Source organism: Hemitrygon akajei, chromosome 10 (assembly GCF_048418815.1).
Source record: "Hemitrygon akajei chromosome 10, sHemAka1.3, whole genome shotgun sequence".
Lineage (NCBI taxonomy): Eukaryota > Metazoa > Chordata > Chondrichthyes > Myliobatiformes > Dasyatidae > Hemitrygon > Hemitrygon akajei.
In genome coordinates this window covers 150076758-150103879 of record NC_133133.1, presented here as the reverse complement: position 1 = coordinate 150103879, position 27122 = coordinate 150076758, and the positions used below count along the sequence as shown (strand labels likewise).

At 42.0% G+C, this 27122-nt stretch overlaps 2 protein-coding genes across 5 annotated transcripts in view; one reads left to right on the top strand and one right to left on the bottom strand.

Annotated features, from left to right (window-relative positions):
• Positions 1-10087, top strand: part of wash1 (WAS protein family homolog 1) — a 43951-nt gene extending 33864 nt beyond the window's left edge. For all 3 annotated transcript variants that reach the window (XM_073059383.1, XM_073059381.1, XM_073059382.1), the window contains exons 9-11: positions 4660-4821; positions 5602-5670; positions 9049-10087. In XM_073059383.1, the coding sequence (XP_072915484.1) occupies positions 4660-4821; positions 5602-5670; positions 9049-9212 (395 nt within the window). In that variant the 3' untranslated portion in view covers positions 9213-10087. The remainder of the gene's footprint in view (positions 1-4659; positions 4822-5601; positions 5671-9048) is intronic.
• A 1644-nt stretch (positions 10088-11731) lies between these two features.
• Positions 11732-27122, bottom strand: part of rtcb (RNA 2',3'-cyclic phosphate and 5'-OH ligase) — a 42889-nt gene continuing 27498 nt past the window's right edge. For both annotated transcript variants that reach the window (XM_073059379.1, XM_073059380.1), the window contains 7 exons: positions 21028-21184; positions 20363-20522; positions 17871-18046; positions 16972-17160; positions 13707-13817; positions 12963-13082; positions 11732-12202 (listed from right to left, as the gene is read on the bottom strand). In XM_073059379.1, coding sequence (XP_072915480.1) covers positions 12095-12202; positions 12963-13082; positions 13707-13817; positions 16972-17160; positions 17871-18046; positions 20363-20522; positions 21028-21184 — 1021 coding nt within the window. In that variant the 3' untranslated portion in view covers positions 11732-12094. The remainder of the gene's footprint in view (positions 12203-12962; positions 13083-13706; positions 13818-16971; positions 17161-17870; positions 18047-20362; positions 20523-21027; positions 21185-27122) is intronic.

Genomic DNA, 27122 nt, shown 5'->3' with positions numbered 1-27122 from the left:
TTGCAGGTATTGCGATCTCTCTCTCAACCAGCCCACCCTGCCCGAGGGCCTTTCACGTGGTCTCCATGAGACAATAGTCAAAGTCACTTTTATTCTGCTTCTTGGGAGAACGTGGTCTTCCGCACGTCTCTCTCTCTTGGGTCAGTTGACCCCCCTTAACTAGAGTTCTTGCGATTTTCACAATGGAGGGGGCCAACGGCATAACAGTAGTCACACCAAATATTTATTTAATTTAGTTTTCTTACTATTTACTGCTCTTTATAGTAATTTTTGATGTTTAGAAACTTCTAATTATTTTTGAAAGTATCTTCCCTTTACAAAATTTTTACGTATGTCTAAGACTTGAATAGTACTATTGTGGCGACCCACTTCCTAGCGCACTTGAACCGGCTCACAAATAGCCAGCACGCTGGCACAAAGGCCAGTCCCAAAAGGGCGCCAGGTCTGCTTCACCAACAAAGGGAAAGCCTGCGGGTGTTTGTGAGTACGTGCCCCCTACAGCATCCGCCTCCAGGGAGGGCGGGATCAGGGAGGCTTTAAAGCAAGGCTGTGAAGTTTGAATAAAATCTTCTTTAACTGCAGTTTACCGACTCCGTGTCGTTATTTTAGCGCTGCATGTAGCACACCGCTACAATTGGTGACCCCGACAGTCCAAACGATTTTTGGACCGGAGATGACCGACGTCGCATCTGTTCATGCGGTTTCGTTGAAACTGCCAAGCTTCTGGACGCTGCAACCTCACCTATGGTTCCAGCAAGCAGAAGCCCAATTCCACGTTCGGCAGATAACCTCAGAGGACACACGTTACTACTATGTGGTGAGCTCCCTCGACCAGGACATAGTGGCCCAGGTTGAGGAGTTCGTACAGTCTCCCCCAATGAACAATGGTGTTTCTACCACCAGCGGTGGGGCACAGAAGCCCGCCACTGTAGCCCACCCTGCAAGTTCCCGGGAAACGCCAGGGCCAGCCGCCGCTGATGGCTACGGCGGCTGGCCATCGGGATAGCCTCCTGTATGTGTGGGACAAGAGGTCAGGACACCGTTTTTTGGTCGACACCGGTGCCGAGATCAGCGTCTTACCTCCGACGAGTTACGACACCCGCAACAGGGCACCGGGTTCCCCCCGAGGGCCGTGAATGGCAGCACGGTAAGGACCTACAGCACCCGTACGGTGCAGCTACAGTTCGGCTCCAGCCGGTTCACGTGGGACTTCACACTGGCCTCCGTAGCCCAACCGCTTCTGGGTGTGGATTTTTTGCGGGCTCACAGCCTACTGGTCGACCTGCCCAGGAAGAGACTGGTCCACGCCGAGACCTTTCAGATGTTCTCCCTGGGTGCAGCCCAGTTGCCAGCCCCTCACCTCGACTCCATCACGCTGTCCGACAACGACTTCACCAGAGTCCTGGCGGATTTCCCATTGGTTCTGGCACCGCAGTTCACGGCAGGCATGCCCCAACACGGCGTACAGCACCACATCCCGACCCAGGGACCACCCCTCCACGCCCGTGCTCGGCGGCTTCCCCCGGACAAGCTCCGACTGGCGAAGGAGGAGTTCAAGAGGATGGAGGAATTGGGGATCATCCGGCAGTCCGACAGCCCATGGGCCTCCCCCCTGCACATGGTGCCCAAAGCGACAGGGGGCTGGAGACCATGCGGCGACTACCGCAGGCTGAACGAGGCTACAACACCGGACCGCTACCCTGTGCCGCACATTCAGGACTTTGCAGCAAACCTGCACAGCGCACAGATCTTCTCCAAGGTAGGCCTCGTCCGGGGATACCATCAAATCCCGATGCATCCGGACGACGTCCCCAAAACAGCTCTCATCACCCCGTTGGGCCTTTTCGAGTTCCTCCGCATGCCGTTCGGCCTGAAGAATGCCGCACAGACGTTCCAGCAGTTAATGGATGCGGTGGGACGCGACCTGGACTTCGCATTCATCTATTTGGACGACATACTCATAGCCAGCAGCAGTCGTCAGGAGCATCTGTCCCACCTCCGTCAACTCTACGCCCCACTGAGTGAGTACGGTCTAACAATCAACCCGGCCAAATGCCAGTTCGGGCTCGACACCATCGACTTCCTGGGCCACAGGATTACTAAAGACGGGGCGACCCCTCTGCCCGCTAAGGTAGACGCGGTCCGCCATTTCCCCCCGACCCACCACAATCAAAGGCCTTCAGGAATTCGTAGGTATGGTCAATTTCTACCACCGCTTCCTCCCTTCAGCTGCCCGAATCATGCGCCCCCTGTTCGCCCTGATGTCGGGTCCGGGCAAGGACATTACCTGGGACGAGGAGTCCGCCGCCGCTTTCATTAAAACGAAAGGAACCTTGGCAAACGCCGCGATACTAGTGCACCCCAGAATGGACGTCCTGACTGCCCTCACAGTGGACGCATCTAACACGGCAGTCGGTGGGGTACTGGAGCAACTCATCGCGGGTCGCTGGCAACCCCTGGCGTTTTTCAGCAAACACCTGCGGCCACCTGAGCTCAAATACAGTGCTTTCGACCGGGAACTGTTGGCGCTATACCTGGCAACCCGGCATTTCAGGTACTTCTTAGAAGGTAGGCCCTTCACCGCGTTCACGGACCACAAGCCGCTTACCTTTACGTTCACGAAGGTGTCCGATCCCTGGTCGTCCCGCCAGCAGCGCCATCTGTCCTCCATCTCTGAATACACGACGGATGTCCGGCACGTCTCGGGTAAGGACAATGTCGTGGCAGACGCGCTCTCTCGCCCTAACATTCATGCCCTTTCCCAAGGGGTAGACTTTGAGGCGCTGGCAGAGGCGCAGCAGGCAGTCGAGGAGATCCCGAGTTACAGAACCGCAGTCTCCGGTTTGCAGCTCCAGGACCTCCCCGTAGGCCCAGGTGAGAGGACCCTACTCTGTGATGTCGCCACCGGCCAGCCCCATCCCGTCGTCCCGGCACCTTGGCGGCGACGCATTTTTGACTCCATTCATAACTTAGCGCACCCCTCCATCAGGACAACCGTCCGGATGGTCTCCAGCAGGTTCGTTTGGCACGGACTCCGCAAGCAGGTCAGTGAATGGGCCAGAACGTGCATGCACTTCCAGACGGCCAAGGTGCAGCGGCACATCAAAGCTCTGCCGCAGCAGTTCCACCCCACCCACCGGCGTTTCGACCACATTCATGTGGATATCGTGGACCTCCTGACTATCGTGGACCGGTTCACAAGATGGCCAGAGGCGATCCCACTCACCGACACCACCTCCGAATCTTGCGCCCGGGCACTGATCACCACCTGGGTGTCCCGCTTTGGTGTACCGGCCCACATTACCTCCAACAGAGGCGCCCAGTTCACCTCCAGCCTGTGGTCAGCTATGGCCAGCCTTTTGGAGACACAGCTGCACCACACCACTGCCTACCACCCACAGTCGAAAGGCCTGGTGGAGCGTTTCCACCGTCACCTAAAGTTGGCTCTCATGGCCCGCCTGCGAGGAGTTAACTGGGCGGACGAGCTTCCCTGGGTCCTACTCGGCATCCGCACGGTGCCCAAAGACGATCTGCACGCCTCGACGGCCGAGTTGGTGTACGGCGCACCCCTGGTCGTCCGAGTTCATACCAGCCCCAAGGGGGCAAGAGGAAGAACCTGCAGCAGTCCTGGTCAGACTACAGGAGAGGCTCGGTGACCTGGCCCCCATACCCACTTCGCAGCATGGGTAGAACCCGACCTGCGTACCCCAAGACCTGCAGAACTGTAAGTTTGTGTTTGTACGAAGGGGCGGGCATCGGCCACCGCTGCAACGGCCCTACGAGGGGCCGTTTACGGTGCTCAGGAACAACGGGTCCACGTTCGTGCTGGACGTTGGGGAGAGAGAGGAGGTTTTCACGGTGGACAGACTCAAACCGGCCCATGTAGACTTGGCGCAACCGGTCAAGTTTCTGGCACCGCGGCGCAGAGGCCGACCTCCCAAACAGGGTCCGGCCCAGACTGTGGACGTTGGGGGGTGTATCGCCAGTTCTGGGGGGGGGGGGGGGTTATGTGGCGACCCACTTCCTAGCGCACTCGAACAGGCTCACAAATAGCCAGCGCGCCGGCATAAAGGCCAGTCCCAAAAAGGCGCCAGGTCTGCTTCACCAACAAAGGGAAAAGCCTGCGCGAGATTGTGAGTACGTGCCCCCTACAGCATCCGCACCCGGGGAGGGCGGGATCAGGGAGGCTTTAAAGCAAGGCTGTGAAGTTCGAATAAAATCTCCTTTTACTGCAGTTTACCGATTCCGTGTCGTTATTTTAGCGCTGCGTGTAGCACACCACTACACTATGTCATTTGCATATCAAGCATCTATTGTATTTTAAAAGCGAGTCAAGCAGCAAGAATGGAAAGAGAAATGGCATTATAGGTCTTTGACCCAGGACATTAACTGTTTCTCTTTCCACAGATGCTGCCACTAAGTGCTTTCAGCATTTTCTGTTTTAATTTCAGATTTCTAGTATCTGCAGCTTTTTATTATTTTCATCCATTTTGTACAATTCAGGTCATTTTTTTTCCTTTTAATTGTAGGTTTACTTTGTTGTCTCTCCCAAAAGTTCAGTCTAGTCTCAAGGAGGATCTTCTTCCAGATGAATATTATCATAATTGCAGAAAACAAATTTATTAATTTATCTGCTTTCTCTAATTTCTTTTCTGGAAGATGGTATTGTTCAGGGAGCACCTCAAGAAGTTGTAAAGCCCTCAAATGGAAGAGCCAGTCTGCTGGAATCTATCCGGCAGGCAGGAGGAATTGGGAAAGCCAAGCTACGCAATGCAAAAAACATTAAAATGGAAAAGAAAAAACAGAAAGAACAGGAACAAGGTATTATCTTCTTTGAGGTATATATTGGGCTTATGAAACTGTTTTTATATTTTGTATTTAATGTTTAGAGGAACTGGTAAAAGATGTTCTGTTTTATTGATTTGGAAAGGATACTGCTTTTCCCCCCTCAACTTCAAGAACATTGAACAGTTGTCAATGTCTGCTGCAGATTTGAGAATTTGCTTCAAAGTGAATGTAAAATACATCATCTGTTGCAGATGTGGAATTTTTGATGCTGATGGTTGTAAAAATTGGCTGAAAATTTTTGCATCAATGGTTAAGAACTGGGACAGCAGAAACATTCCACATGGTGCACCTTTTATCCCTGCATAATGATAATGCATGTTTGGAAACTTAAAAGTGGAAACTTATATTTAGTGCAACTGTACAATTTATATTTAGGGCATATGTACAAAATTAAGGGAAAGAAGTTTAGGGGAGACATCAGGGGTAAGTTTTTTACACAGAGGGTTGTAAGGGCCTGGAATGACTTGCCAGGGATGGTGGTGGAGGCTAAAACATCAGGGGTATTTAAGAGCCTCTTGGACAGACACATGGATGAAAGAAAAATGGAGGGTTATGGGGTAGTGTGGGTTTAGTACTCTTTTTTTAAGGATTATATGGGTCGGCACAACATGGAGGGCTGAAGGGCCTGTACTGTGCTGTAGTGTTCTATGGTTCTATAGTAATGGGAATGAATGTTTCCATGCCACTGCTACTTTTGAGTGGTGGTTGAGGAGGAAGTGGGCATTCTGCTGAATGTTATCTATTATATTCTAGGTGGAACAAGCGAAAGAGGAGGGAATCTGATGTCTGATCTCTTCAATAAGCTTGCAATGAGGAGAAAAGGTACAAAACCCAATGCTGTACAGTGGTATAAATGGAAATTTTAGCTACTGCTAATATTAGTATTTTAACAGATTGTTCATGTTACTTTAATGCTATACCGAAGTGTAAAAATACAGAGCTTCCTCTGTTCTACTATAGCATCTTCAGATCTGTCGCTTCTTTGGGACTTTTACTGAAACCAGCTACAGTTTAATACCAGTCTCTGGATAGGCTTATGAACATAATATGGTACAGCATAGCACCCACAATATAGTGCCAACCTTTGTAAACATATTACATGCTCAATCTAACCCTTCCCTCCCACATAGCCCACAATCCTCTATTTTTCCTTCCATCCATATGTCTTGCTAAGAGTCTCCTAAATGTCCCATGTTCTTCAAATTCAGGTTATCTATATTCTATAGGTCTTTGTAACCAGTAGAAATGGAAATATTTCCAAATTTAATTTGGAGCCATCAGGTTGGAGGCTGCCCAGACAGAATATCAGGTGTTGTTCCTCCAACCTGAGTGTGGCTTCATCTTGACAGTACAGGAGGTCATGGATAGACAAATCAGAATGGGAATGGGACGTGGAATTAAAATGTGTGGCCATTGGGGGATTCTGCTTTCTCTGGCAGACAGAGTGTAGGTTTTCAGCAAAATGGTCTCCCAGTCTGCGTCAGGTCTCACCAATATACAAAAGGCCGCACTGGGAGCACCGGACACAGTATAATCACACCAGTCAACTCACAGGTTAAGTGTTGCCTCACCTGGAAGGACTGTCTGGGGCCCTGAATGGTAGTGAGGGAGGAAGTATAAGGGCAGGTGTAGCACTTGTTCCGCTTACAAGGGTAAGTGCTGGTAGGGAGATCGGTGGGAAGGGATGGGGGAGGATGAATGGACAAGGGAGTCATGTAGGGAGTGATCCCTGCGGAAAGCAGAAAGAGGTGGGGAGGGAAAGATGTGCTTGGTCGTGGGATCCCATTGGAGGTGGCGGAAGTTACGAAGAATTATATGTTGGACCCGGAGGCTGGTGGAGTGGTAGGTGAGGACAAGGGGAACCCTATCCCTAGTGGGGTGGCGGGAGGGTGGGGTGAAGCAGATGTGTGTGAAATGGGAGAGGTGCTCCTGAGAGCAGATGCGACGGAGATGGAGGAATTGCGAGAAGGGGCACTTCCCATTTCTACCTCCTACCCAAGAACCATAAACCTGCCTGTCCAGGTAGACCTATTGTCTCAGCTTGCTCCTGCCCCACCAAACTCATTTCTGCATACCTCAACACTGTTTTATCCCCCCTTGTTCAATCCCTTCCCACCTATCTTCATGACACTTCTCACGCTTTAAATTTTTTCAATAATTTTAAGTTCCCTGGCCCCCACTGCCTTATTTTCACCATGGATGTCCAGTTCCTATATCCCTCCACCCCCCACCAGGAAGGTCTCAAAGCTCTGCTTCTTTTTGGATTCCAGACCTAACCGGTTCCCCTCTACCACCACTCTCCTCCGTCTAGAGGAATTAGTCCTTACCCTTAATAATTTCTCCTTTGGCTCTTCCCACTTCCTCCAAACCAAAGGTGTAGCCATGGGTACCCGTATGGGTCCCAGCTATGCCTGCCTTTTTGTTGGCTTTGTGGAACAGTCCATGTTCCAAGTCTATACTGGTATCCGTCCCCCACTTTTCCTTCGCTACATCAACGACTGCATTGGCGCTGCTTCCTGCACGCATGCTGAGCTCGTTGACTTCATTAGCTTTGCCTCCAACTTTCACCCTGCCCTCAAATTTACCTGGTCCATTTCCGACACCTCACTACCCTTTCTTGATCTTTCTGTCTCCATCTCTGGAGACGGCTTATCTACTGATATCTACTATAAGCCTATGGACTCTCAGTTACCTGGACTAATCCTCTTCCCACCGTCTCTTGCAAAAATGCCATCCCCTTCTTGCAATTCCTCCGTCTCCACCGCATCTGCTCTCAGGATGAGGCTTTTTCTCCAGGACAAAAGAGATGTCTTCCTTTTTTAAAGAAAGGGGCTTCCCTTCCTCCACCATCAACTCTGCTCTCAAATGCACCTCTCCCATTTCACACACATCTGCTCTCACCCCATCCTCCTGCCACCTCACTAAGGATAGGGCTCCCCCATCCTCACCTACCACCCCACCAGCCTCTGGGTCCAATATATAATTCTCCGTAACTTCCGCCACCTCCAACAGAATCCCACCACCAAGCACATCTTTCCCTCCCCAGCTCTTTCTGCTTTCCACAGGGATCACTCCCTACGCGACTCCCTTGTCCATTCGTCCCCCCCATCCCTTCCCACCGATCTCCCTCCTGGCACTCATTTGTCTGGTTGGATTGGAGCTCCTTTCCGGGGAACGCGCTAAGACGGTAGTGCGATATTAATATGCAGCAGCCTCTCCAGACTCTGGATTGGGGATTGCCAAATGTTATGTGGATTTTCTGGTGTAGTCTGTTTTGCCATGTGCTTTTGTGATATCATTCTGGAGGAACGTTGTCTCATTTTTTAACTGCATTGCATTTGTGGTTTCTAAATGACAATAAACTGAATCTGAAGTGCTACACCTGCCCTTACACTTCTTCCCTCACCACCATTCAGGACCCCAGACAGTACTTCCAGGTGAGGCAACACTTCACCTGTGAGTCGGCTGGTGTGGTATACTGCGTCCGGTGCTCTGGCTTTTATATATTGGTGAGACCCGACGCAGACTAGGAGACCGTTTCGCTGAACACCTACACTCTTTCCACCAGAGAAAGCAGGATCTCCCAGTGGCCACACATATTAATTCCACATCCCATTCCCATTCTGATATGTCTATCCATGGCCTCCTCTACTGTCAAGATGAAGCCACACTCAGGTTGGAGGAACGACACCTTATATTCCATCTGGACAGCCTCCAACCTGATAGCATAAACATTGATTTCTCCGTTAATGCTCCCATCCCTTATTTATTTATCATCCTCCCCCCCCCCCCTTTTTCTTTTCTCTCTCTACCCCTCTGTCACTCCTTACCTGCTGTCCATCTCCCTCTGGTGCTCCCCTTCCCCTTCTCCTTCTCCTTTCTTTCTCTCTAGGCCTCCCATCCCATGATCCTCCTCCTTCTCCAGCTGTGTATCCCTTCTGCAAATGAACTTTCCAGCTCTTAGCTTAATCCCTCCCCCTCCCAAATCTCTTACTATCTCTTCTTTCAGTTAGTCCTGACGAAGGGTCTCGGCCTGAAACATCAACTGTAATTCTTCCTATAGATGCTGCCTGGCCTGCTGCGTTCCACCGGCATTTTGTGTGTGTTGCTTGTATTCAATGCTGATGCTCTATTCTGAACTGCAGCAGAACATGTTAACGTGCAGTTAGCTGGTTCATTATTATGTCTAATTTCTTGCAGGTATTTCAGGTAAAGGTCCTCAACATAGTGAGGGCAGTGGTGAAGGAACTGGAAGTGAAGTTCCTGTACCAGGTGGTGCTTTCGCGCGGATGTCTGACGCCATTCCACCCCTCCCGCCTCCACAGCAACAAAGTGCTGAAGATGAAGACGACTGGGATGCATGAGACTGACTGATTTGGCAAACATGTCTGCATTATCTCTGGTTCTTGTGAAAACTTGAACTTCAGGCTTTAATATCTACCAATTTGGCTCAAGCCTAGAAATTTATTTTCTTTAAGGGAAAATATTGTCTATTAATGTCTTTAATCATAGATCTGAGCTTGAGGTCCGGAGACAGAGTTCTTTACTGTACTGGCTCGAGTCTGCTATATGGATGGACATGTCCAACTAAAGACCCTATTAAAATAGAGTTTTCATCCTACACTTAAATTCTATCAAGTGGACTTTCCTGCAATGCAGTGAGAGTAGCAGGGACATGCAAATTGATTGTAATGAACCATTCATAGCTTATTTTAAGCAAAATTTACTCAGGTATATTTTATCCTTTTATGAACTAGCTTGAAGGCAACAACACAGCCCGCATTAACCTTCATCTTTAAAGTGCAAGTCACTATTGATGGTAACTTATTTCCATGCTCTGCCAAAACCGCTTTACCAGTTGTCAGCAGCTGATAAGAAAAAAATCAATGTTTTACAACTCTAATGTTGCACTGTCTTTAACTACACTGTACTTAATAGGAATGAGTCTAGCAACGTCATACTAAAATGTAAAATTCAACTTAATTAAGTCTAGTTTAGGACAGCAGTAAAATTTAGTGTACTTTTAATTGGTGTAAAGTTTGAAATATAATTGAAAGTCAGCATTGGTTTTGAAAGTTTGATGTATACAAATGTTGGCATCTCAAAACTAATGCATAAATTACCATTTGAACTTGAATAAGCTGCAGGTCATGGAAGATGCATAGTCTATCATGCTTTGAGAATGGATGTGTTGTGATTTTTTGCATAAGTCTTTGAATAAACAGGACCATTCCAAACAGTCCCCTAGTACAGTGCAACTTTGTTTTGCTGACCCTAGAAATTCTGTTCATACCGTTTTAATTAAAATTCTTATGCACAAATTTACTTTTTAGGGAATGCCAAGCTATCTCAAGTCTTGTCACTTTTTTTTAGCCAAAGCACAGGTTACATCAGTGTTTGAAATTATTTGAATAGTCTTTACTCAAAAGCTTTCTGTATTAAGAAATGCATTAGGCCTTTTGTTTGTGGCCAGGTTTGTCTTGAACACATCGACATACTTGGTCTTAGCAACCGAATTTCAATGAAGAGCTCCTTGTCTAATTTAATAGATGTTAATTAAAAGTGAGACTGGGTGGCAGATGACAACTCTTAAAGAACTATTCATCAATTCCTTTTGTAGAGATAAAGAGCTTTTAACCATCGGGCATGAAGCAGTCAGTCAATATAGAAATATATTGGAAATTATTAAACAAACCTAATGAGAGAGTTATGGTGACATTTTAAAATGGAAACACTAGTAAAGTAGTATTACAGTTCATGTGATTGTTGGGTTCGGAGTCTTTTTGGAGCTGAACAGTCTTTGTTGCTTTAGTCAACAATTCAAAACTATTTCATTGGCATATCCAATTAAATGGGTCACTGCTTCTACTATGATAGTTTATATTTCTAGTGCTTATTGGCAGATTTTTAAGTTGTCTATGATCACTTGGATTGAACATCCTATCTGAAGAATCAAGATACAGCTGATATTATGAACAAAATGTGAATTGAATAAACGTATGAAGTGATCACAGCACCCAGTTAAAGTTCCAAAAGCTATAATAAGAGCTCTCATACTAATATCATTTCTGCACCTGCAGCAGCATCAGTGTGAACCAGCTAGGTGTGACATTAGTAAGAGAATTGTCTAATGTTAATTGCAATCTATTCTTACTTGAAAATATATACTAGCAATTTCTTCCCTAGTAATACATCAAAAAAAGATAAATAAGATCATGGCGGATTAATATCCTCCAGGCTCTCTTGCTGGTGCCCCCATCAAGCAAAACCATACATTTCATTTTCCCCTGCACTGAGATATTTCCAAGATTGGTAAAAGGTAGATTCTAAATCGCCGATCTGTCAGATAAAGTTTTATTTCAGTATTCATTTTTATTCTAAATCCTCATGGTTAGCATTCAGGGAAATTCATTTAGATGACTGCACGCAGTATTCATAATTTAACCCTATAACCTAATCTGACTCCATCTAGTATACTAAAGGCTCGGCACAATTGAAACACTCACTGAAATCTAGCCACTCAGTTTTTCCCCTATCTCTCTAGTTTCTATAAATCATACTTGGAACTTCTGTTTATCTTTGGCAGCATAGGAATATTAAGAATTTATTCCTCTCAACCATTTGGTGTTATTATCAGAATCAATAGCTGTACATTGCTTTATACATAGAACACAGTACCACACAGAAGACCCTTCAGCTCAATTCTGTGTTGAAATAATGAAACTAGTAATTAAAAGCTTACTAAATTTGTCCCCTCTGCCTATACAAAACTACAAAGCACCAAAAACCACATAGCGGAGGCTATTCAAGCACTGTGGCAAATAGAAGAAAGGGATTTAATCAGGTTGTTCTGATTTTGACTTCATGCAAAATTCACTTGCAATTTCTAACGTGAACAAGTGCTTTATTCTCTCCATAGATATTCAGGTGACAGTTGCTAAGGTAAAATAACTTTAATAGAGTAACATGCACTAAACAAAAACAATCTTTTGCTGGATTACCTTAACTGATTCATGACAAGAAACTTTTTAAACAAAAAATTAGCCTATTAATTTATTGTACTTAATCATGAGTTCTCAAAATGAAAATGCAAAATTCTGCACTCAATGGGAAATGTACAGTGGTACTTTACTGTAACAAAACTTAACATTCAGTATTTGTGTGGCAGAGGATTTTTCCACAAAAAGTAGTTTAGTAAGATAGTCCATCTTACAGATTTCTAATGTAAACTATCAATATGCTTCCATCAACCTTTTATAACTGCAATAGGCCGTAGTTTAATTGCTTTTTTGCTGATCCCTGCATCATGACAAGTATTGACAACATCAGTCACATTCTTGTAGGATTCGGGAGCCTAGAAAAGAAAAGATTATCTTTTAGTAATGAATTCAGCATCCCCTTTTAATCTATCTTGAATAGTACTTCTTACCATAAGGATACACTGAAATTCTGTTTATTCCATCAGTCATTCATGATATCAAATTATACAGAGCTATAACTGAATAGGGTTCAACCCTGATCTCTGGTGCTGACTGCGAAGAGCTTGCACATTCTTCCTATGGCCACATGGGTTTTCCTTGTGTGCTCTCATTTCCTTCCACATCAAAAGACTTTCAGGCCCTGCCTCACTACTCACACTTTCCTCTTTAAACAGGCCATCTCCTTCAGTCCTGAAGCACAGTCTTGACCCAAAACAACAATTACTATCCCCAGGTGCTACCCGACCAGATCATTTGTTGCTCCAGATTCCTGCATCTGCGGGTCTCTTGTGTCTCCAAAGTTTGAGAATGACCAAGTTGTAGATAAGTGTTCACCACATTGGGTTTCTTAATATTCAAAAACAATACAAATGTGTATATATAATGGGACAGGAATGCAAATCCAAGTTCTACTTGGAAAAATGTAGCTCTATTGACTTCAATAGAGTTCACTGTACATTTTGCATTCTCAGTGTTAGTACAGGAAGAAACAAATTTCTATCCATGATCTTCATATTCTTCTCAATTCATTTAAACAGCACAGGAAAACAATCCAGAAAACAAATTGCTCCCATTCATTTAAGCAGCTTTAGCAGACATCTAAAAATGAAGGCAAAAATAAATCACAGTACTTACTTCTTCCATTACTAGTTTAGGTGAAGCAACACGAATAGCAATTCCCATATCAGCTAATTTGTCCAACACATCCTGAAAATCAAGATTACGTCGGGATTTTGCACGTGACAAAGCTCGCCCCTGAAAATATTATTCAGAAAGTATATTCAAGTTTCTTCTATATCAGATTAAGAAACACATACAAAGCTATATGCTAACAAAAGTTAAACAAGAATCTTTTGAATTTCTACAGTTGACCCTTGTGTTATGGTGTTTAAGTAATGGAAATTAACCTTTAAAAAATTCACAAATCACGAGCCAAAAGTTTGAGATACAAGATTAAATTATTTTTCATGGAATTTGTGGGAATAAAATTAACCAAATGCCGTTCTCCATTCTTATTTCATGATGCATGCACTGACAACTTAGCTTCATATTATAGACGATCACAATACAGATTTTCTAGGAATGGCACCTACCTCTTCCCCCACTCCCATAGTTTTGTCCTTTGAAAAACAGCGTTTAAATTAATTTAACGAGGCAGCTGCTGAATCTAACATTATGTAATATTATTTTTCAGTCCTTTTAATAGCAATTTCTAATCCAACAATACTACAAAGACCAAAACAGTCTACATTAATTGAGCATGAAGAACATTATCTACAATGGACTCTGCTAAAAAAAAACCTACCAATTTATAAGACATTTAGGCAAGATCACAATTACTGGGTTATGAAGATCCACAATTTATTCATAATTCCTTACCGCCCCATGGCAGGTAGTCCCAAAAGTTTCTGTCATGCCTTGTTCTGTTCCAGTAAGGACATAGCTGCAGGTTCCCATTGTTCCACCAATCAAAACAGGCTGCCCAGTTAACTAAAAGGTACAAAAAAAAGTTTAGAGAAGGCAATCAACTTGCCAGTTGGGTGGACATGCAAGTCATTCAATGACTTAGATGCTGAATGGAAATCCATGTATCAAAAATAACAAATACTCTTTGGCATAGGGCAATCATATCAGAATAAACCAAAACTTTGATTAACCTTGTACACCTTCTTCTAGTAGGACAATACATCTCTTAGAAATGTCACCTTCAGCCCAGTGCTCCACTCCCAGCACTTATATTCTTTGATCTGTCTTCTACAAGCCCCAAGACAAACCAATGGCCTTTCCTGAGAACTTCTTTATAATGATACGGATGGAAATGATTGTTTAAAAAATATATTAAAAAACTGCAAAATTAAATGACAGAGTAAAGCATGTTCTTTTTTTTTAAAAGATAATAAACTTCACTATCAGAATTTCTAACAATTATTTCATATTCCTTGATACTTTAAAATACTACCCCATGTCTCCTGCTTCATTACCCAGTTTATTATGTTTTATTAATAGAGATACAAGTGCTGGTGTAAAAGCTGTAAAAAAAAAGCACTGACCTTTAAATTGTTTGGATAACAGGAACAATAAATATTAAATGTAGTCAGGATTCATTTGAACAAATAGGCATCTAGTCAAATAGATTTAAATGTGTACAATGTGTATGCAAGTCAATTATTTTACAACTTTCACTTTTTAAGCAAAAATTCAATTAGCAAGGCAGTTCAGATCAGAACAGTGATTAATAACAGCTGTTTAGTGTATGTATGAATAATGTACAAGATTCCAATCTCAAAAAATGTACAAAAAATGCCTAGCATAAACAACGAATTTAGTGACCTGATACTGATTCTGAATTAAAGACAGCCCATTTCCCAAAATAACATTTGCCAAAAGTTTTAATGAATCATACTTCCAAAGTGAAGCTCAACTTCAGATAATCCTTCCAAAGCTTCCAGAACAAGCTCATAAACAAGTGCAAATGATCCAAGGAAATAATAGTACTGAATGACAACTCTCCATCCGAACAGCTTTAGAGGTTAATGGGGTTCTAGAAATCTGACTTAAAGTGTGACTTCCATGTTCAAATTTTACAGTCAAAGTAGGATAGAATGTGCTGCAGCTATTTTATCAATTCTGATAATTGTATGGTTTGCATATTGGTCAATATTTACTAAAATATCATATACAGGTTAAACACCCCTTATCTGAAATTCCAAAATCCCAAAACCACTGAAATCTAACATTTTATGAGCACTTACATGACATCAAAAAAGGAAAATTCCATAATGTGCCGGGAAGGTTCTCAGGCAATGCAGTAGTCAATCGATCGTGCATTGAAAGAGTGAATCTATCAGTGTCAGAGTGAAAATATGCTGCTTAACAGTATGCTGATCATGAAACAAGCCAAGATCATGACAAACTGAAAATTGAAGATAATTGCAAATATTCAGCACTGTCATTGCAGAAATTTAAGAAAAGGCATAGCCACAAATTTTTAAATATTTGTGGTGATAAAGCATCTGCTCAGCATGAAGCAGCAGAGATGAGTTTGCCGAGATCATCACTGATGAAAATCCAACGTGCTGAACAGCTGCATCGGTAAATATGTGTGATGAACCAGTGTAAGACAAAGGCTGCCTGCTGCGTAGCACATTCAGAGCCGGGATTGATGGCAATGCCAAAAAGCCACTGACTGTCTACCTGGGCAGCTGAGATAGTGACAGCTACCTTTCTGATGGTTCAATGTACACATCATTGCTCCATGCATAAAATAGTTAAAAAATATTATATAAAACTAACTTCAGAGTAAGTATATATACTATATATGTAGCGTAAGTGGACTTGGATCCCATCCCCAAAGTATCTCATTATATAGATGCAAATATTACAAAATCTGAAACATTTCTGGCCCCAAGCATTTCGGATAAGTGGTGCTCAATAGATAGATAGATACTTTATTCATCCCCATGGGGAAATTCAACTTTTTTCCAATGTCCCATACACTTGTTGTAGCAAAACTAATTACATACAATACTTAACTCAGTAAAAAATATGATATGCATCTAAATCACTATCTCAAAAAGCATTAATAATAGCTTTTAAAAAGTTCTTAAGTCCTGGCGGTTGAATTGTAAAGCCTAATGGCATTGGGGAGTATTGACCTCTTCATCCTGTCTGAGGAGCATTGCATCGATAGTAACCTGTCGCTGAAACTGCTTCTCTGTCTCTGGATGGTGCTATGTAGAGGATGTTCAGAGTTATCCATAATTGACCGTAGCCTACTCAGCGCCCTTCGCTCAGCTACCGATGTTAAACTCTCCAGTACTTTGCCCACGACAGAGCCCGCCTTCCTTACCAGCTTATTAAGACGTGAGGCGTCCCTCTTCTTAATGCTTCCTCCCCAACACGCCACCACAAAGAAGAGGGCGCTCTCCACAACTGACCTATAGAACATCTTCAGCATCTCACTACAGACATTGAATGACGCCAACCTTCTAAGGAAGTACAGTCGACTCTGTGCCTTCCTGCACAAGGCATCTGTGTTGGCAGTCCAGTCTAGCTTCTCGTCTAACTGTACTCCCAGATACTTGTAGGTCTTAACCTGCTCCACACATTCTCCATTAATGATCACTGGCTCCATATGAGGCCTAGATCTCCTAAAGTCCACCACCATCTCCTTGGTCTTGGTGATATTGAGACGCAGGTAGTTTGAGTTGCACCATATCACAAAGTCCTGTATCAGTTTCCTATACTCCTCCTCCTGACCATTCCTGACACACCCCACTATGGCCGTGTCATCAGCGAACTTCTGCACATGGCAGGACTCTGAGTTATATTGGAGGTCTGATGTGTACAGGGTGAACAGGACCGGAGAGAGTACGGTTCCCTGCGGCGCTCCTGTGCTGCTGTATAATATATACAGATTATATATTATCTGTATATAATATACAATTATATTAATCTGTAATATAAGAAGTAAATTTACATATAAAACTGCTTCACACTTAAATGAAGATATTGATAAATTTAGACACTAAATAACCTTCCAGTCACTTGCATCCCAGTTGAGTTGACAATCTCTTCAACATCTTGTAAGGTTTCTGCTTTCCAGCAAACTACAATGTATGTGCTGTTTCAGCAATTTTGTTACCTGATAGTCAACTGGTATAAGAGGATGATGAGGTGGGAAGGCTCTTGTAGAACCCTTCCTATGGATTAGCAAAGTCTTCTGTTTCCCATCCACCACATGCTCTTCTACTTTGGCTATGTTGTGCGATACATCATAGATCACATGCATATCCAGATCATCCGGTGTGGTGTTGAAAACTTTGGCAAATGCCTAAGGGAAAGAATAACAGGAAAGAACAGAAGAAATGAAAAATCGACAGAAAAATGGAACTCAGACTTTGATGAAGGTGACTTGGGAATCATAGGGAGCAGAATGGCAAGATAAAGGAATAGGTACCAAAGAAACTAAACAGCTCAGACAGATGAGCAAGAAAAACGATAAAAATTTGGCAGAGAATAAACACAACACTCAAGAATTAAAAGAAAATCAAGCAAGGAAAAATGCTAGAAGCAGGAAATAAGAAAAAAGATAAGGAAATGGAGAAAAAGAATGTGAGAAATTCAAAAGAGCAGCAAACAAGCTACTTCTGGAATTATTTTCCTAAGATCACTTCCCTACTCATATTTTTACACATTAGGGAGTTATATAGCTTTTCTTTAATAGGCATTTTCCTATTTCTCTGAATTTATTAGCCAGTCCTTCGATTAAATGAGTCTAACAATTATTTTTTTCTCTGCTGGGCATGCAAACTCAGACATTAGCTAATCAACAGCAGCTTCCAAGTGCCAAAGAAGCAAGCTGCTTCCACTCTGAACCTCCCCATAATGACCTATGGATGAAGTGTTTCTTATCAGGAAACTACCCGGACAAGTCAACATGCTACTGATTTCTAAAAGGCAACTGACAATGTAAAAGTCTGAAAAACTTGGAGATTAATTAAATGGTGAGTGGTTTAACACATTGTTCATCACAAATCCTACCTGTCGTGTCAGAAAGGTCATCGATGAGCGATTCACCCAAGCATAGTTTCCAGCTGCTGCCATGCCTTTAAGGTAGTCCTGACCTTCTTGGGAATTAATCCTGGCACAGGCCAGCTGTCTGTCATTGACAATAATATTATCCCTCTTCATCGCTTTCTCCATAGCCACTAGTGCATCTAGAAAATAAACCCATGCCTTATTCAACTATGCTAACAGCACTCTAAACCATCACAAATAGGCCATATTTGTCAAGTCCGTCTAAAGAAATCTTAAGGAAATTAATTGGTCATATTCATCATTTTTACTTTTCTAGGATGCCAGCACACATTCTGCATTAATAGTAAGTAGCAACCTCTGAATAAATATAGGAAAATACTGTGTAGGAGTTCACATGGCACCAATATGTTGCATTAATGATTTTAAATTTATTCAAAGTTCAAAACTCTGTATTGCCTTAAGAGCTGACATCACTATGACACTTAACAGTAGCTACAGTAATTACATTTAAAGAATATTTTAAGCAGCAAATCTTAAAGTTTGATTGTTCCTGCTTAATAACAAGCAACTATCATGAGGTACAAATAATTTAAATTAGTTTTAAGAACATTTTGTAAGTATGGTAAGGGCAAGAGTGTAAGTCATTGGGGCAGAGAATTAAGGTGTTATCTTCAAATGAATAGTTTATGTACATCTGTATGCATGAAGGAGTACAACATCATAGTTTGTGAATTCAGGGAGCTGGACAGTGAAACTGGAACATGAATCTTGAAAAAGGTTTAATATATCTTAGTGGTTTTAAAGGTGGATAAACCATAAGGACCTAATAAGATGTATTCCAGAGGCAAGGGAAAGGATTGTGGGGCCCTGGTGGAGATGCCAGATAACTGGAGTGGCATCATCTTTATTCAAGAGAAACAGGGATAAGCCAGGTAATCACAGGCTAGTCAGTGGCCTGTAATTTCAGTGGCAAGGAAGCTCTTGGGGAAATAAAATCGCAGAGACAGGATTAAACTATACTTGAAAAGACTGGAGTTAATAATGAAAACATAGTTTTGTTAGGAAAGGTTTTACATATCCAACTGAATTGAAAATTTCAGAGGCAAGAAGGTATACTGATGTGTGTAGTGTTGTCGGTGTAGTCTATATAGGTTCTATTGGGACTTTGACAAAGTCTCACTTGGGAAAATGCTCAACAAAGGTTAGAACCCATGGAATCTAAGGCAGGCTGGCAAATTGGGTCCAAAACTGGTTTGATGAAAGGAGAGAGGGTTTTGGTTGAGAGTTGCTTAGTGATTGTAATTCTGTGACCAGTGGAGTACCATGAGGATGGATTCCAGGGCCCATACTGTTATAAACATTAATAATTTAGATGCACGTATAGGAGCGAGATTAGTAAGTTTGCAAGTGACACAGAAATTAGTGGTTGTTACTAGCAAGAAGGTCTTAGGCTACAGGACAATATCAGCCAGTTGGTATGATGAGCAGGGGGATGGCAGATGGAATTTAATCCTGATAAATAAGAAGCAATGTATTCTGGGAGGACTGATAGACTAGGGTTAGATCCTAGGGGGATGGAGGTACAGTACTGAAGTGGGTAGGGGACCCTGGTGTAAAGTATAAGGATTGCTCCTTTTCTGAACACAGGTATATCAAGATGTTAAAGAAGACACTTGTAATACTTGTCTTTGTTAGCCAGGACATAGAAGAGCAGAGATGTTATAGTACATATTTATAAAACATACATTTAGGCCAAGCTGGGGGAGACTGTACAATTCTGATCATTGGTGTAGGAATGACACTATTAAATTGGAGAGAGTATAGAGGAGATTCACCAGGAAGGTACCTGGGACTGGGCATTTCACTTATGAGAAGAAGCTGAATGGACCAGATTTGTCTGCCTTGAAGCAGTGGAGGCTGAGTGAGCATCTGGTTGAGGTAAATAGAATAAATAACAAGAAACCGTTCCCTGTACCAAAGGCATTTAAAAATGGAGGGTATTGTTTGAAAGTAAGAGGAATGAGGTTTAGCAGAGAGCTGAAGGAGGCATCTTTTTCATCTAAATGTGATTGGAATCCAGAATGCACTGCATGAGGGGGTGGTGGAGGCAGAGACTCTCATGACAGTTAAGTATCTAGACAAGCACATGAAAGACAATGACCGAAGTCAGAACAGTCATGAAGGGTTGAAGGATCAGCTTCCATGCTGTTGGTCGTGACACTAAAAGCGCGTTTACATTAAAGATAAAGTCACTGCTGAAGCACATCCCAGGATGTTCTTTAGCTCTTAGTGAAAATCATAATTCATAGGAGCCTTTAGCAATGGCTATAGAAAAACCTTCATATTGCATTATAGTTAGAACATCTGCATCAAAGTGAAAAATGCAGATTTTATGACCTATAGCACAGTAGGCCATTTTCATAGTCTATATTAAGGGACATGAGTATGCATTGAGCATGAGATGCATTCCATAATACTTAGACCCTGTGTCTTACCTGTTGCAACCTGGTGTCCAAATCCTCTGCTGCCACTGTGAATCATAACACAAATCTGGCCCTTATGATCAATGCCCATTTTGCGTGCTGCATAGTCATTGTAGATTTCATCTACCACTTGAATCTCAGCATAGTGATTTCCAGCACCCAATGTTCCCAGCTACCAAAAAGAGGAAAAAGAATTACCACACAAATTCTGGTATTCATTTAATTCAAACAGTCCTTAAGTATTTTATAAAGTAAAACAGTTTAAAAGAGATTTGCAAAGCTAGGTTTCTAAAACAGAGTTTAACACAATCCACAACTGAATAAGATAATGGTTGTTCTGATAATAAATTTATTTTGAACTAGATTTACGCTTTTTTGTTTATAATGAAGATAGAAAATTTAATGCACAAATTTTGGATGATTGTGGTACGAGTTCACAACAATAAAGCATGACTAGAACTACAAAAAATGAATTCATTACAAATGTTTCACATGTAGTATAGAAACAACAGACTACAGATAATGCAATCTGGAAGAAAACATAGTATAGTTGTGCTCGTGAATTTCCAGACAGCAAGTTAAAACACAAAGCAGACAAGAGAGTGATGCAACAGTGGACACAGACAGTTCTTGAGAACTCAGTACAGATCAAGAAATAAAAATGCAGACAAAATAACCTGGGGTAATCCCCTCTTCTTGGCCTTTGCTGAGACTTTGGAAGGATCAGCTTGCAGCATCCTCCCATATTCTTCACAGTGTTCCTTATCCTCAGCCCAAGCATAACCTTCCCGCAGAGACCAGTCCACTCCCATTTCCAAAGCCTCTTCCAAATCTCTGCAAGAAAACGTCAACAGAAAATGTTCAACACACAGAGGAATGACATAAGCATAAAAGATCAATTAACAAAAAGGATTTTTTTTTGCATTCAGTTACAAAATATTTCATTAAAAGCTAAACTTTCTGTTCTAGAAGTATTGAAAGGATAATACAACTCAATGAATTATCTAATTTAGTAGCTGTGTTATTCATAAGGAACCAAAATGGTAAAGAGTCAAAACATCTGGTTAGGACATTTCATTTTAAAGGTAACAAATTTGAAATAAGATGATAACATGCTGCAAATTTCTTTAATACCTTTATTTATACTTTCATGGCCAGATCTTGATCGTTACTTCAATGACAAAAATGAAGCAAATTTGTCCCCAGACTCAGTATTAATGGATTATCTGGTAGGGGAGATATTTTGAAACAACCATACTCATGCAGAGCAGATTCAAGTTTAGCTCAGTGTATTGTTACAGCAGTCTTTTCAGTCTCTATGCAAATTGCTTAAGGGAAGAACCAAGCCACACAAGTTCAAACATTACCATACTGTGAAATTTGTTCAGATGGCTGTCAAGGTTAGCAGCTTTCTGAATTTACCAGATGGTTATTTAAGTAGTTGTTTAGCTTTGGTTAGAATCCACAGGGATTATTTATTTGTTTACACTTAAAATGATTGGTGCAAATGATTAATAAAACAGCTATTTTAAGTAGTAAGTGCACTTTGAAACAATAAATACAATGTTTTCTACTGTAACTAGCTGAAGTTCAAAATTACAAGGCAAAAGCAAAATAATGCGTAAGTTAGAAATCTGAAATAAATGCAGAAAAGCGCTGTAAGTAGTCAGCAGATAAAGTAGCATTTATGTGAGAGAAAGAAAACAAACCGCTTAAACAATCTCAAATTGCATCACTTACACCAGTGATTCCCAACAGGGGTGGTTACGTGTCCTCAGGGGGCATTAGGGGAAATAGAAGTCATGGGGGTGGGGGAGAGGATCAGTAAGCAGCACCCTAACTTGAGGCGTGAGACTGATCGACAATTAGTAGAGCAGACACTTTCAAAATAATAGGACGAGGCACTGTAACACGGGAAGAATCTTAGTTCTGCAGGCAATGAGTACTCATCACCACAACACATCTGAAATTTGACAATCTCATCAGACCTTACCAGACATTATTGGAGATTCATAAACTTGCAGCCAGGGTACCCAACAGTTCCCCTTGACTCACAGCACAGAATGTTCATTCAATTTAACAGTTGGTTAGTAAACTATAACCTCTCAACTTTCTCTACAGATCTATGAAAACAGGTTGTGCAATGATACAACGCTGGCCAGAACAAAAGAGTGAAAGAGAGCTAATCAATGAACCCACCGACACCGAGGATTCCTCTTGAGGTGTTCAAAGTGAGCAAGGCTTCATGTGTGTTACCAAGAACCATCTTTGGGGCTTATGAGACCTTACATGATTCATCAATCCCGCTAACTGGAATAGTATAAAGGTAGCTTGCCGAACACCAGCTCTATCCCAACTAACATTCAGATTCCAATCTGATCCTTGTCAATGTAATTTTCACTGTTGTGATCATCTTCATCTTTGCCTCTCCGTTCCTTTACATGCTGCTACCATCATTCCATCCATGTCAACTCGCTGCTGTCATCGCCATCCGATAGGCATTCCCAGTTAATTTATGTTAATTTTTTGTTTTAATTTTGCCCTACTAATAATGGATAAATATGTACAGCGTGATCTCTACAAGTCTGAAGGCAGTGAAGCCTTGAATTCTAACTCTGCTAAGAAACAGAAACTACAGAAAGTGTGTCAATACAATGTTACATACCTGGAGTATGGTTTTATTCTATTCCCATCAGAACAGCGATGCCCCACGTGTTTTATTTGGAATACTGTACTGTCTAATGAAACCATGAAATCATCAAGATTGCAAGAGCACTTCCGTAAAAGACACCCTGAAAAGGCGATTTATGGTATTACTCAGTTCCAGAAGAATGAAAGAAGCACTTGAAAAGTGCTGCACACTCAAGTCATTTGCCAAGAAAGTTAAAATTGACTTTGATAGTGGTCTGATTGCTTTTATAGCATTTCCAAAATGATAGCAAAGTGTGGAAAATTTCATACAATTGGTGAAAGATTAATAATGCCTGCTGTATCAGAGGTGCCCAGCACTGTTCTCAAAATGGATACCAGTATCTTGAAATCAATATCTCTGAGTAATAACTCTGTAGCTCATCGTATTGATGAAATGAGCGAGGACATTGAGTATCAACTATGCACAGAGCTACAAAAAACAGAACTTGGGATACAACTGGATCAGTCAACTGTTCAAGACGAAGCACTGCTAATAGTATATGTACAGTTTATCAAAAATGGAAAAGTTTATATAGAGATTCTCTTTTGTAAAAAGTTAAAGAAAATATCAACGGAGAATCAATCCTCGACAAGCTCAAAATGTATATTGGGAATAAAAGTAAAAGGCTGCCTCTTAAAATGTTTCTCTAATCTTTTTGACACCGTAGTTGAATTTTTGTTCAAAGTCAACAAGAGCTTAGGAAGCAAGATTGAACTTCTCTGTGGAGATGTGGCATACCTAGCCGATCTGTATGATGAAATGAACAGTCTAAATATGAAACTAAAGGGTAAGAATTTCAATTTAATCCAGGAAAATAGTGCAGTGTCCATTTTTAATCAGAAAACTGGAAATATATAAGCAAAGCATTGGGGGAATATTCTCACAGTTTCCCTACATGAAAAGTATGGCACTCTTTCACACTCAGTGATTTGCAAGAGTACTGATAACACCTGCAGTCACTGAAAATTTTTCAGAATCATTTCAAGGATTTAAATGATCTAGAAATTCCGGACTGGGTAATTAAACCATTTCATTGCAAAGTGGAAGAACAGGAAGAGAGCTTGCAAGAAGAAAAATATCGAAATTCAGAATGATGAAGAAGCAAAAATGCTTTTCAAAAATGTCATCTTTTTGGTATGTTGTTACACTGTCATACAAAGTTTCCTGGTCCTTGGAGAAGAGCCAAACTGCTGTTCATTGCATTTCTATCCTCCTACCTTGTTGAAAGAGGCTTCAGTGCAGTGAACCACATACTCATAAAAAAAGAAACCACTTGGATATTGTTACACCTGGAGACTGAAGGCTTTTGCTGTCACAACTTGAATCAGATATTTCAACTCTTGCTAAAAACCATCAAGCTCAAGGATCACGTTAATATTGAAGCTGCTGTTCAGTGCACTAGTACTGTGTAAGCTTGGTATAAAAACAAATAAAAATGTTAAAGCAGAATCATTTTTCTTGTGTTAGCATGTGGTATAAACATGTTTTTATACTATGTGGGCACCGGAAAGTTTATTGTGCCTAAGAGGGGGTTGGTAAATATGAAGGTGCTTTGGGGAGGGGAGGGGGAGCGGATGTTGGGCTAAAAAAGGTTGGGAAACACTGACTTACATAGTAGAAAGTTCCCCAACCTGCTGAGTATTTCCAGCATTTTCTTCTTTATTTCAGAGTTCCAACAAATGCAAGATCTTATTTTTGGACAACTGCTGATTTGTAGCCAATACAGTTCATCTCCATTCTTATTTAACATCCTCCCACATTTAAACAACCTCTGAATCAGAACAATGCTCATAGGTTTAAAATTAACAATTTACACAATGTACCTGGCGTCATCGTCTATTTTTATTATTCACTGCTAATTATTTTTGTACTTGTGGTTCACTTTCACACTCAGTTTTTACAAAGAAAAATCTTTTATGAAATTGATGCCTAATAAGTGTTATTGGAAGTCCTATTAATTACTTTTAAAAACATGAAAGCCCTGAGAATGCTGCATGGAGCGCCTGTATAAGTTACATCTATTTCAATACACGTAGCTTAACAGGTAAGGTGGACAAACAGAGGACATGGATCGCCAAGTGACTACAGTTTTTAAAATAGTTATGGCGAAAGGTAGAACAGGTTCACAAGTTAAGAGTCCAACCGGAGCAGGGCCACATTTAAGGGCATTAAGGCAGGTTACAGCTGGAATTGACAGGGAGACTATTTAAAATGCAAAGGAACAACTGGGAACTAGGAGACTTTTAAAAAGATCATATCCAGAATCCAAGGACAGCATATTCCTGTTAGGATGAAGGGTAGACATATCAAGTTCAGAGACTTTTGGCTGACAAGAGATATAGGTCAGGAAAAGGGAGGTTATTAGGGATTAGGAACGAATCCCTCAATGAATATCAAAAGATTAAGTTAAGTTAAGAAGGCCTATGGGATGCTAGGCTTCATTAATAGGGGGATTGAGTTCAAGAGTAGAAAGGTCATGTTGAAACTCTACAAATCTCTGGTGAGACCGCACTTAAGAGTATCGTGTTCAATTCTGGTCACCTCATTATACGAAGGATGTGGAAGCTATGGAGAGGGTGCAGAGGAGATTTACCAGGATGTTGCCTGGTTTGGAGACCAGTCATATGAAGCAAGGTTAGCAGAGCTGGGACTTTTCTCTTTGGAGCGTAGAAGAATGAGAGGCGACTTGATAGAGGTCTACAAGATTATGAGAGGCATAGATAGGGTGGATAGTCAGTACCTGTTTCCCAGGGCACCAATAGCAAACACAAGAGGGCATATGTACAAAATTACGGGAGGGAAGTTTAGGGGAGACATCGGGGTAAGTTTTTTTTTTACACAAAGGGTTGTGAGTGCCTGGAATGACTTGCCAGGGATGGTGGTGGAGGCTAAAACATTAGGGATATTTAAGAACCTCTTGAACAGGCACATGGATGAAAGAAAAATGGAGGGTTATGGGGTAGTGTGGGTTTAGTACTTTTTTTAAGGATTATATGGGTCGGCACAACATGGAGGGCTGAAGGGCCTGTACTGTGCTGTAGTGTTCTATGGTTCTATTAAGAACAGGTTTAAGGAGGGCAAAAAGGAGGAGAATGAGATCGACTTGGCAGGTTAAAGATAATCCCAGTAGGTTCTTCAGTTATATTAAAAGAATGATTGGGAGAGATTAGGTCTTCGTACAGATCATAGGAAATGGCTGAGATTTTTAATGTTTTTTTCTCCTCTGTGTTTACTAAAGAGAATTCATAGATGCCAAAGAAAGAGGAAAATAAGTAGTAAGGTCTTGGGTCAAATGCTAATTATGAGGAAGGAGGTATTTGCAGCCTTGAAACACATTAAGGATAGGCAGCAACATCTCCACCATGATCAATCTAAACACTGGTACTCCACAAGTTCACATCCTGAGCACCCTAACGTTGCTACTCCTACACTCATAACTGTGTGGCCAGATTCTGCTCTGTCTCCATCTCCTTTACAAGTCTGCAGATAATACCATTGTTGTGACTCAAATCTCAAATAATAATTAGTCAGAATACAGGAAGGAGATAGAGAGCTTGGTGACATGTTGTTATGACAACAACCTTTCCCTCAATGTCAACAAAAGAGCTAGTCATTGACTTCAGGAAGGGGAGGGGGTTGGTTGCACAAGCTCCTGTCTACATCAACAATATTGAGGTTGAGAACTGCAAGTTCCTAGGTGTGAACATCACTGATAACCTGTCCAGGTCCAACCAGCTTGATGTCAAGGCTCTACTTCCTCAGAAGGCTAAACGACTCTTACCAATTTTTACTGAAGCAAAAGCATTAGAGAAAGCATTCGCTCTGGATGTGTAACAGCTTGGCATGGCATGTGACCACCAAGAAACTAGAGTAGTGTTCGCAGCTCAGAACATCCATGAACCAGCCTTCATGTCATGGACTCTGTCTATACTTCTTACTAGCTTAATCAAGAACCCCACCCAACACAGACATTCTCTGATTTCCCCTCTCTGAAAAGGCAGAAGAACATACCACCTGGCACAAGGACAGCTTCTACCCCACTGTTACCACTCTAGGGCAGATCTCTAATACGGTAAGATG